The sequence below is a fragment of the Balearica regulorum genome, chromosome 1 (assembly GCF_011004875.1).
Source record: "Balearica regulorum gibbericeps isolate bBalReg1 chromosome 1, bBalReg1.pri, whole genome shotgun sequence".
Classification (NCBI taxonomy): Eukaryota; Metazoa; Chordata; class Aves; order Gruiformes; family Gruidae; genus Balearica; species Balearica regulorum.
The window spans coordinates 101,378,738-101,391,433 of record NC_046184.1 but is presented as its reverse complement, the minus strand read 5'-3'; the positions used below and the strand labels follow the sequence as shown (position 1 = coordinate 101,391,433).

Sequence of the window (12,696 nt, the reverse complement as noted above, 5' to 3'; positions counted from 1 at the left end):
TTTCTTTTCTGCTTTTGCTTTCACCTATAACTTAAGTCAAATAAGATCATTCTCTGTTCTCCTTTTACATTCATAAACTGCATTAATTACATGACAAAAAGAATACATATTACATTTGTTGCTTAGCATATGCCACAAGCAGAGGGAGATTTTTCTCTTCCCACTATGAAACGTTGACATGGATACAAATTCTGTACAGTGCTATAAACCACTGGTGGTTTGTCTCAGCTGGGAAGAAACCCCATCCCAAAACATCCGCATTTCCCACAGAGCAGGGCTCCCCTTGTCCCACCAGCACTCGATGAGCAGAGGGATGGACCCTGCCTTCCCCAGCCAGGACCAGTGGCCCGAGAGGATGGCATGACTGGCAGCTCTCCATGCAGCTCCCCTGCCCTGGAAAGCACCAGGCACCCAGAGGGACCCTGGCGCCAAGGGCTCCCTCAGCAACCCAGAGAGGGCAGGGCTGGCATGGCACAGCCTCACTAAGGCCACCAGAAGCCTCGAAGAGACAGCACAGAGATCTCGTTTCTGATCAAATTCCTGATAGCACCAGGTACATCCATACCCATACATGCTATGCAATCAAACATCCTCTCACAGCTAAGGTGGCTCAGGTGTCACAAAAAAATTACAGATGGATAGAGATTGATAAAGCAAGGCCACCTCCATGCATCCCTTCCCTGCACCTCGCAGTTTGGGCAAGGCACAAGAGCAAGGTTTGGTGAGCTGCCAGTGCACACGGATGTGCAGGCACATTTGCACACATGCTCCGATGGGGACTAGTTATAGGCCACTGTCCTACTGCCTCTCCTGGAGTGACTTACAAACAAATGCCCTTGTGATCTCTGTTCCCAAGCCAGCTCTAGTCAGCAGTAACTTGTTATCACCTTTCCTTTATTTAGCCAGGTGAAAATTTGAAAACCTGCCTGTATGTTCAGTGAAAACCATAAAGCAACAATTGTTAAATAACAGAACTTAAACATTTACAAAACAAGTTAGAAAACAGATTTTTTTATTAGGAATAAAATCATCACAGGGAAATGAAAACAAAACACCAAAAAACCCCAAACAATAGCTGGGCATGAACACATACGGTTAAAGGAAGAGCACAGGCTGCATGACTTCTCTTCTGACCTCATAGTAACACAAACTTTTGCCTTCTTCAGTGGGGAAGGGCAGAAAACCAGCTGTGTCCTATCTGCCTCGTAAAGATGTCTCGAGTCTCAGTTTCCCATCTCAATGGGAAAAATCCTTCCCAGCCTGGGGCTACACCAGCAGCAGTGCTAACAGCTGTCAGGGCACCCCCAGCCCTCCCAGGGCTGACAGCAGCGAGGTGGCACTGGCGCAGCCCAGGGGGACAAGGCTGGCCCAGCTCTGTCACCCTCAGCACCCGAAATGCTGGCATCTTGTCCCGCGCAGCTCAGAGCACTGCTCAGCCCTCAAGGTTAAGCATGTGCTGGAGTCGACTGTCCCCTGCCTGCTCCTGCCAGAAAGTGCAGAAGAGAAGTAAAGCTGACTACATCCCCCCCATTTCGGCGATGCTGGCCCCTGTCCACCCAGTGTCACTGCCGCTGTGCTGCCTACAGGCAGCTGCCATCCTAAGTGCTCGGCATCCCATTTTTGTCATTCAACTCACGGCCTCTGAGGAGTGTTTGTACTGAAAGGAGATAGCACAGCACCATGACGAAAAGAATTATTATCTCCCTCTTACCGTGGAAAATCTGATTCCTACAGCAGCCTTAAAAAGCAGAGACAGGCTGAATCACCACCAACACAGCACACAAGATCCAAAAATCTTCTAAACAGAGTCACAGGACAAGGAAACAACAAGAACAACCTATGGCTGGGTGTCACCGATGCAGAGCTTTGCCATGTACACAGACATAGAGGACTTCCAGGTGAGCATGCAGCCGTCCCACCAGCTCCCCCGCCTGGGAGAGAAGCATTCAGCTTGGTTTTGATCTTGCTGGGGTACTTGCAGACCTCGTTGGGTGGCATTTACAAAGCATACCGTAAATCCGTTTCCAAGGGATTCATGGCACAATGACAGCACAATATAAAACAGGGACAGAATGACAAGGGAAGAGAGAGGAATGCAATACACACCTCCCTATCCCTTTCAGCCCCAATCTGTACCATCTCTGCTTTTACTCTACCATGCCTTTCTATCTTATTGGGCTAGTAGTTTAACACCAACACGCCTCACCTCCAACTACCAAAATGCACTTATACAGTACATACACCTTGCTCTGGCAGTGCACCCTGCAGCATTCCCTGTGGCCTGACAGCCCTGCAGCCCCCAGCAGCTTTGCCAGGGACTCAGCTACCTGCTGCCTGGGACCAAGTCCTTGCCCGCTCCTCACCTCGTCCTTCTTCCCTGCAGGTCTACCCCAGCCACTCCACTCACAAACCTCCCCTGAGCAGGACAGGACGTGCAGAGCAGCAAGACTTACCTAAGAGATTCTATAAATTGCTTCTGTCTGTGCAAATAACACAGCACTGAAAAAGCCTACATGCACAGGCAGATGGCCAGCTTAATCAGCTTGCAGTAGCTAAACCGTTACAGTAAAGGCACTAATGCTTGCACTGATGAACAATCTCAGCATTATAATCAACATTTCTGACAAAATTACACGCCCAAGCCCCAGGCACCCTTCTGCTGCAAGCAAGCAAGCTAGTGACAGAGCTATTTTAACCCACTGGCAACCCGAGCAGCTAAATTCTGATGAAAGGTAACCGGTAGCCCCCTGCCATTACAGGGCATCAAAAGGTGAGCAAGCCAGCGTCACCTCCCGGGGTATGCACGCAGCAGCCCCCCCCCCACCGCTCTTGGCCCCTCGCAGCAAGCAGTGAGCACCAAATTACAAAGGGTCTGGAGCTCAGAGCAGCGATTCAGAGGAACACCCGGCACAGCAGATACCAAGCTGAACCCTCCATCGAGCTTTTTTGCAGGGCCTGTTTAAAATGCCTTGAAATCTCCTGAGAAGAGGCTTTCTCAGGAAATTTCTGGCAGTTCCTTGTTTCTGTCTGGGACTGGCAGGCTACCTCAATCCACCTGTCATGCCTGTCCCTCATGGGAACTGCTGGCTGGTGAAGGCAAGGCATGGGGTGGGGTGGGCAGGGAGCAGGAGGACCTGCCCATCTCGTTTCAGGCTGTCCTCTACGGCTCCACAGGTTAAATGCAGGTCTGTTAACAGGCAAAGCATCAAAGAGCTGCCCAGCTTTCTTAGTGAACCTGTCAGCCCACAGCAGCGTGGCCTTGAAGCCACACGTGTGCTTTTTGTTATATTTTCTTTTTTTGTTTTTTTTTTTTTTTTTTAAATGAGGTTATCATGCCTGACACCTCACTTTTTCCCTGCTAAAATTTTCCGGACCAATTCTTACACACAATGTGACTATGGGATGCAAAGGACAGGTGTCATAGGCTTCAAGACAGGGTGGAACAGCAAGCATGCCAGATCAGTCATCAGTTGGATCCGGGAAACAGTCCGAGGCATTTTCCTGGCTTTCCACGTCAACTATGACCTCTGGGTCTGGCATTTCCTCAGCCCCTATTTCCACTGGTAAATTTTCTTCCACAGGGGGCTGGGACTCAATGCCTTGACCAGTACAGGCGGTATCTGGAAAAGAAGGGAGAAATGGCGTGTAAGTGCCCGTGCTATGCTCACCCCCCATGGAAATCCTCCCCCCAGTCCCTGATGCTGCCTAACCCACTCAGTCCCTTCTCCCCATGTGTCTGCAAGCCACATTTCAATTTTCTTTGTAACTACTCATTTATTGAGCAGTTCATGGTGGCTTTCTCTGCAAGGTATTTTGGTGCTGAAGCTCTCTGAAGCCAAATCTCGTCAGTTACATCTGAGTAATTAAAGCTGGCTAACAGCACACATTTAATATGTTTTCACCTAAACACTTTCCACAGGCATCTCTGATTTTTACTAATTTGTAGAAAATTTAAATAGAGGATACTTTGTTAGTCAAACTGACAATGGGAAAAATTGTTATTAAAAAATAAAAGATTCTACATTTTAAATGTATTAATATTAAACAATGACCTGAATGACTTACAGCATTTTCTTTCTTTCTTTCTTTCTTGCACTATGTTCACAAGTAGCATTTAATATTTTGAAGGCAGGGCTAAGAAGCACCCAAGGTTAGACATAAAGCATAGCTGAGCTGCTGAGAGGCTGTGCACGATACAGTGAAGGACACCAGAAGTGGAGACAGCAATGCTGAGACCAGGCTATGACCTATGTCAAGTTGCTCAAGTTCATGTCTCTGCTAGACCTACTTCAGCTGATGGCAGTGCATTACTAGGGAAGGTGGGGAAGGGGTGTGATAAAATTGCAAGAAAACCGCTAAGTTTGTGGGGGTTGCAGTTTGTTGCAGTTTTTGAGAAATGTGCATTTTAGCACAGGAGATACTGGAACAGTCAGTCTGCAGTCTGCCGGCAGCACCCTCTGCAGGATGCTTACAAGACGTCTGCTGCTACCTCTCACAGCCGGGTAAGGGCAAGAGCTACTCGTGCACAGAAGCAGAGCAGGAGTAAGGTACTGATAAATGACCGGGTGCAACTTGTCGTCTGGACAAGATGCAACACCTTCCCTGTGCTAGCGAGTCCCAGGCCCCTCTCCCCAGTCTGCTCCTCCCCCATCAGTCATACACATCCATTTTGTCCTTTACCCTCCTAAACAGGCTATCTGTCTGACCCAAAACAAGTCACTGGACCCACCAGGCTTTGGAGGGCAGTCGATTTGGGCAGCTTGGGCCTCGACGTGGTCTCCGTTGGGGGGGCTCTTCACATCTTCACTGGAGACCATGGACATTGTTAGTCCGTCATCCTTCTCCTCTGTAAAACCGAAACCGGAGACTTGAAAGAAAGAGATCCCCCACATCCCAGAAGCCTCGGCACATTCATTGCGAGGCTGGGCCACCAACACACGTGTGCGTCCCCTCCTCATGTGGCACTGGCCCCATTCCCGGAGCAGACAGATGCTGAGTACATAGGGACACTCCAACCTGTCAGAGACCAGGTTGGCCATGCTGGCAGGATCACAGCTTGAGGTGGCCTCACTGGGCGTGGGCAGATTGCATTCAGAGACTGGTGCTGACAAAGCACCGCCATCAGAAGCCTTCAGGTCCTTTCTGGATCAGATTTGAATGAGGCTCAATTTTCTCGGACACAGAAAACATTTTGCTGTGTTTCTTTCTGGCCAGGAGCACATGGTGGCAAGGATGAAGTGAAAAAAAAAAAGAAAAGCAAGGTTTAATTCAAGACCCCGCTGGTTTTAACATTTGTCTGTGAGCAAGCAGCTTTCTGTTCCACCAGGTCAGGGGATGGATGGCTGGAAGACAAGCAACCACCAAGCCAAGGCCAAGCTACGCTGAGGCTATTTCAACCCCAGCCTGCACAAACACAGTCCTCTGTGAGACTTATCCCAGGAAGCGACACCATTCTCCACTCACCTGAAGGCACTGGCATGAAATTGTGTTTCCTCTTCATGCAGCAACATGTGATCGAGGACACAACCACCACCAGGATAACCGCACCCCCTGCGCACCCTGCCAGGATGTAAATGAACCACGGGTACTGCAGCAGGTCTCCTGCAAGAAGGACAGGGTGCTGTTAGTTACCAGGGCAGAAAAGCTTCTTTCTCCAAACGGGAGAAACCCTGCAGACAGATTAGAGCATGTGGGCATTATCATTGCTTTGGTTTGGTTTGAATCAGGGGAGCTGATATTCTGAACTGTGGCACATCATAATTTATGTCACCTCATTTAATTCTGGTAGGGAATTTTTTAAGAGAAGAGGTTGGCGTGACTATGCTGTGTGTGCTTTCTTTTCTGCCTACTCTGCAGTACATCTGGGTTAATTCACAAGTTTTAATCAAATTTAACAGGGAATGTGGTGATTTGAAAGATACTACATTTCAACAAGTTTTATGAGAACAGGCAGCTGAGGAGGGAGACCTAAACTAGGATCTCTACTGAAAGAAAAGCTGCAGAGTCTGCCCTTAGAGCTTGTATTAGGCCCCAGAGAATACACTTAGGACAGCCGTGTAATGACTACGCCAACCTCAAAGCCAGTCTGATCAGAGCCTGCACTTGCTCGGGCACCACAGACTCCAGCGCTGGGGTCAGGGCTGCAGGAAACCAGCTTCACTGCTGCTCAGGGAAGGGTTTGTCTTTATTCCCCTTCCCAACCGAGATCACATGAAACTCCTAGCAGGAGGCGACAGCTACAGATGGCTAGGCAGAAGGCCACGCACACGTTGGTGGTAATCGTTACCCAGTTCAGAGTCCCTTGCTCAGGGCTGCTTTGATGGGTCAGGCTCGCGCGTACGTTACTGCTGAGCAGGGAAGCTGGTAGAGGGCATCACGGACTTGCAGAAAGAGAGATCCCTCCAGACTCGCTCCTCCACTAAGACAGACAATTCGCTCCAACCTGGGGCAGTCAGTACGAAAACTCTTCTTCCCAACATGAAAAAAAGCCATACAGCTCAACTATTGCTATAATGCAAATTCCTTAAAACTCCCTAGGTAAACCCAAGCCATCCCTTTTTGAATCATTTGGCTGCTTCTGTGTGCATGCCTGCACAGCACTGCACTGGGGAAACCAACAGGCTCATTTGGAGCATGCTTTCAAGACCCCAAATGCACAAATTGCTGCATATCCCCAGAGGCTGGGAAGTGTTTCAAACATTCCGGGCTATACTGCACGCTGTCATAGTCCACATACGCACCAGAACAGTAAAAACACCTGTAGACAGGTGCTCCTGCGTGTGAAATCACACGTATTCAAAGTATTTTTGCAGTGCTTGTTCCAGTCTCTTTAGGAACAGTTACCAAGTTAAAAAAAAAATCTATATTCAAAATTGAACTTTCAGCAGATTAGAAATAATTTCCCTAATAATTTTATTTCCTTTTTGATTAAAGCTTAGAGAATATTGTCAAATGCATAAATATATGTTGGAAATATTTTTTCCTGACTATTTTTTCCTAAAAATTTGCCATTCTTTAAAAAGTCTTTTTGAGACAATATATTGTGTTAAAATCAGTAATAAACAAGTAATGAATCAATGAAATCCTTTTACGTATGTTGACTTGTTATTTTCTGAATCATCTGCTTTAGATCCTGCGTGATCAGAGCCTTTTGGTGCCTGGGAAATTTACAGCATTTCTGCCAAATTGTTTTATTATGAACAATTATTCAAAATTAATTTCATCAGCCAACAGATTGCCCAAATAAGTGCTTTTACATAGATCTTATGCCTACAGTGGAAAAACTATATCCAGTCCTTTGCGTGAAGCAAATAACAACCCACAAACATAATGAATTAGTCTTTAATTAATTTAATTGAACTCATTTCTCTCTTCAATTCATTTTACTAGTATTCAGAACTGCTTTAGTTCACTTTTATAAATGCGGTTGCATTTGGTGACTAAAAGGTAGAATCACTGCTACTTTCTTGCTTTCAGACCGTTCCAAACACGTGTTCATGCACATGTCCATCCCAACAGAGCTATCACTAAATTCCCCTGTGGGCTTTTCAAGAGGAAATGGGGAACCAATATCGCACCCAAGGGACTGGGCAGAATAAACCCACCCAGAAATAACAACGGTAACTGTCAGCACTCGCGTGATTTATTGCAGGACTTGACTCAACAGCTCATGGCTGTTTGCATCCTCATTCCCCAGTGTCTCAGCTAACTTGGGTCTGACTATGCTGAACAGCCTTTGACCAATTTAGCAGGACAAAAGATGACTGCTCCACAATCACACATGCCCAACTTGTACAGATTGGCCAGCGACACCAACGCGATCAGGCATGAACAGCCCACGGCATCTCTGTTGAATGCCAGCACACGATACAGACTTTATGTCAGTAATTTTGTTTTCACAGCAACTGTATGCCAACCATAGAAGAAAATACACTATATCTGCTGTAGAGCTGGAGCATCTCAGACCTAATTTCTAAAATGCTAGGTGCTATTGCACAGTACAATTTTTCTAGTAGCAAAGGTGATTAAATTAATTACAGCTAAGTTAGTAAAAAACCTTAAGGTTAAATTATGCCACCCTGACATAGTTTTGATGACCATCTTCACTGCTAGAGAGGAGAAAAACCTTCTCTACTGGAGATGCAAGTTAAATCATGCCCAAGGTTATCTAATTTTTTTTTTTTTTTTTTTTTTTTTTTTTATAATGCGAGCTTACAACACAGACCAGTGCTTAGCATCATGAGGTTCTGGCAGTTTGGATTAGTTCTAGGATCTGGATTTTCTGTCTCATTAAACTATGGCCTCATTCAAGCTGAGTACTTGGCATTTATGAATAGCTTGCAAATGGATAAAGTCACAGCCTTCTCACAGAACTACATATCTGAGCAGGGACATGGACGGAAAAAATCTTACATTTTTGTTAGTAAATGACCTGTGTCTTTACACCTCTGATGGTGTGGGGCTGATGGACAAACATTTGTATAGACTGATAAATCTTTGTGCAGCTAGCTTAGATAAGGAGAAAAGAGGGAAGGCAAAACACCTCAGCTGAGTCCAGCAGCAACAAGGCTGAAGTCCCAGAGGTGTTTTTACAGGGATGTTGCAGAAACTGGAAGGCTGTCTGGGTAACGGATCAATGTCAGAGTAGGAAGCAGCTCATGTTTCTAAACCAGCATAGAGTATCAGTGCACTGGAGGGTGCAAGGTCTCCATCACTGGGAAGCAGGAAAACAGATATATAGAGATCCGTCCTTGCTGCAGAGTTGGGTAAAAGAACCTCGTGAACAAACTTTCAACCCTTCTGTGGTTGTAGGTTGTGTCAGTCCGAGACACAGGAGGGAGAAAGAAGTGAAGGGGACACTTTGTAAAGGGAGGATGTATTAAGTCTGGAAGGCAGCTGCCAGAGGACAGAAAAGTTTGGTATCAAGCAGACAGCAACAACTCCTTAGTTTGCTGCTGCAAGAGACCAGAAAGGAGATTTTCTGGAGACGTCGCTACTCACCGTAGTTGCAAGCCAGCACAACCGGCCTGGACCTGACGATGCTGTTCCCATGCTGAACTTCACATACAAATTCCCCGGGCACGGTTTTGTCTAGATGAATCTTCCCACAGTTCTTAATACAACTCTCAGAGGTGCTCAGCTCGGTGCCATTCAGCAGCCACCGAAACGTGGTGCTCTCATTGCTGGTCACATCGCAGGACAAGTCTCCGGTCCCATTAGGGAAGCACTGGATACCAATGGCCAGCTCTGGTCACACACAGCACGGGGCAATGGGAACGGGGAGGAAAGAGAGACATGAGAAGTGGACTCAGCAGTGACCATGAGCTGGACAGGAGCTTCCTTTACTGCGAGTCTTACTAACACCACATTTACTGGTAGCCAGGGAGCACAGAAGTAAGTAACCAGACTCTTCAGTGCTTGCCCCCATCCCTGAAATGCTCAGCAGTGCCCACCCAATCCTGCTAGCAACTCTTGGTCCCTATTTTGAGGATGCTACAAAAATCTGGCGTCTCTTCTTTTCCTTATTGAAATTGAAAAAGCTAAAAAGTAAAAGCCCTTGATCTGAGAGGATGATGGCAACACCCAAAGCATCTGCCGGCCAGAGGCTTCCTCTGTAATCAGTGGATAACCATAGCTTCAGAGGAGGTTCAGTCCTCTCCTCGACCAGGAGGATCTTACTACATTTTCCTGAATTTCTCTCAGTCTACTACAAGGAGCCAACCTATTTCTCACATTTGCCACTTTGCAAATACAGACTAGACAGAGAAGTGGTATGGTGTTATGACAGTAAGAGTCACACTGAGAACATCTATGCAAACATCCATGTAGGTAAGCTCAGAAATCACTTTCTTCAACTACGACATCCTCTTCTGTTCCAGGAATATCTTTGCTGTGAGACTGTTTCTCTAACTTACGTGTGGCAACAGAGCATGACAAGGACACAAAAGTTCCCAAAGCAAATCCACTGAAATGGAGATTAAAACCAGGATACTTCTGCAGCCTTTCCTACTTCCAGTCTAAGCCCCTGATCTTCATGCCAAGGAGTCACATCTTTGACCTACTCTCAGCAACAGTTCCGCCTGTTTGCACCTGAATGGCATATGGATTCATTTGTCTTCACTGAGAGACCAGTTTGCTTAGACATTTTCATTACAATTTCATACGCTTCAATTTCTCTTAGAAGCTTGTGTAAGTGAAAGCCCTGCAAAACGAACAGTGGAGAGGAGGACCAGAGCTATGGTTGGCGGCTATCTGGAGCACTATTCAGCAGGGGGGCAGACTCATATTGGGGCCTTCTCCATACTGACCCAAGCAACGAGCTGGATCCTGTACCAAAGTGACTTTATTTCTGTCTTTGCAGCCCGCAGATGGATAAGCAGGCACACGAAGGAGAGAGGCAGTTCTGAGGCCACAGGGAGGACAGCAGGGAGACTGGCACGGTAAGGTACCTATCGCTGGTCTCTGAACAGACCCAGAAGATGCTGATGTCCAAGCTGCCATGGGCAGCTAAGAATCAGAAAGTCACACCCAGATTCCTTTAGCACCTTTCCTCGGCTGCACAAAGCAGGGGAAAAACCAGCACACCTCAACCCAGACCTGCACAGGAGTCCGGTTCAGTTTCCAGAGCCAAGTCAGGTAGGGTTAACCCCTTAAGGAAGCATGTCCACAAGCAGCAAAATGCTGTCGGTCAGTGAGAGCTTTCATTAGAGCCATCAGGACGAGGACTCTGGAAATGGACTGAAATCTTCAGCTACATGTCTACATACTGTACGCTCAACTTCACAAACACTTCATGCTGCTATCTCTTACGTCGGAAGAGCATGTAGCTGAACTGACTGGCTGCTTCAAGGAAGGCTCAACAGACAGGAGAGACTGACAACACGGATGCAAAAAGCATCCCTTACTTTACACTCTCCATTACTGCTGCCTGAGGTGCTGGAGGCTTACAAAGCTGTTCCAGAGGCACCTATAGCTCCTGCAAGCTCAAGCAGTCTCTTAGGAAGAATTTCAAGGCACCTGCTTCCAGCCAGACTCACAAGTTCAAAAGCTGTTTGTTGCTAAGAAGGCCACTTACCAAATACTTCCAGCGTAAAAAATCTGGTGGTGTTGTGAAAAACAAACTCGTAATTTCCTGCGTCCTCTTTCTCCACACTCCTCAGTACTAGGGAGCCATTCTGCAAGTTCAGGTATCTGGCAGCAGAATTGCCACACTTGGCAAACAAAGTATCATCTAAGACATTTGTGAGGCATTTTGTGTCCCTCTTGCTCATTCTGGAGAAGTTCTGCAGACTTTGAATTCCCACAGAAAAGACTGCTGAGCCGCCGCTGAGCACACTGGTCCAGGTGACAGAGCCTGAAAGGAGAGGCACAGAGTGTGGGCAGTGAGCTTGCTGTGTCCATCCGTCTCCCCTCGGCTGCCTCCCAGAAAGGCAAATGCCCAGGTGAGACATCAGAGGGACAGACCCACCCTAGTGACAGGCTGGGGTCACCAGTAAGTGAAAATCAAAGGAGTGGGAAGCCTTCTATAAAGGCCAACTTTCCCCCCCCCCCCCGATAACAGGGGAGTGGTGCACACACCATGCACACAAGGCGATGAAAGGCTGAGCAGCTGGTCTTTTCTCTCCCCAAATTTGACATGAGCATCTACCATCCCCCCTCAGAGCTGAGAGACTGTGCAAAGAAAGATCCTCAGGGCATCAATGTCAATTGCAAAAACAATTGCTGCTTGCACAGCTACTTTTACCCGAAGAGCAAGGTTGCAGTTTTAACTTGAACAAGTCTCACAGTATCCTTGCACATTAATGCACGTTATTAAGTTGCTGTTCGCAAATCAGAGATGGGTGAATGGCAAGGCGACAGCAGCTCGAGGACTAACCCAAGGTCACACCAAGCGCTAGGAGCAGGACCCCATTGCTCTCCAGCCCCTCCAGCCAGTGTTCTACATACAAGGACCTTACGTTCTCCACTGAAATGCTTTTTGAAACATAGTACACAGAGAAAGTGCTATCTTGTTAGTTATCATTCGTTTACTAAAAAAATAATCTGTCTTACTTTAGTCTGACTGCCCCTTTCATGCATTAGCAGTTACACTATTTGATGTCTCCCCAAACCTGGTAGAGTCCTTAAAAGATCTTGGAGCAAAATTAAGGCGTCTGCTCATCTAGGCAAATCTGTGCCGACTTCATAAAGAAAAATCCCACTTACCATGAGTAACAGTTATTATCACCAGCAAGCACTGCAGAGTAAAAGGAGAGCTGAAATCCATTTTAAAGAACTCTTTGCATCATGTGCTGAGAAGACGATCTGGCTACAGAGCTCAGTGAATATAGCATTCAGGAAATGATGTCAGAAGCAAGAGTGGAAAAAAAAAGAAAAGAAACTCCATAGTGGATAGCTTGAATAATGTTTCAAAATAGACCTGCAAGGTTTTGGGTGACTGAACTCAGGCTGAACCAACACGAGTCGCCAATGTGCTTTGCAAAGTCCTGCACCTTGGAGCTAGCTGCAAGTGTGAGAATAGGGCTGAGAGGTGAGGAGACAAAAATATCTCCTGGTCAGCTCACCCCATTTAGGAAGATGCTAATGCTGAGACCGGGCACAGGTGAAACACCTATTTCTTTCATTCTTTTCCAGTTTATCAAAGTAGGGAAGAGAAATCAGTCCAGTCAGATAAAGCACTGCGCATGCAAGCCAGCT

General features: G+C 46.9%; 1 protein-coding gene across 1 annotated transcript; it reads right to left on the bottom strand.

The window, feature by feature from the left end:
* Positions 1-1,757: 1,757 nt before the first annotated feature.
* On the bottom strand, positions 1,758-12,320 carry LOC104635185 (uncharacterized). The gene is made up of 6 exons (XM_010301907.2): positions 12,205-12,320; positions 11,075-11,353; positions 9,001-9,246; positions 5,464-5,601; positions 4,730-4,846; positions 1,758-3,620 (listed from the first exon to the last, which is right to left on the bottom strand). Exons 1-6 carry the CDS (start codon positions 12,263-12,265, stop codon positions 3,460-3,462), a joined length of 1,002 nt encoding a protein of 333 aa, XP_010300209.2. The 5' UTR covers positions 12,266-12,320; the 3' UTR covers positions 1,758-3,459.
* Positions 12,321-12,696: the final 376 nt, after the last annotated feature.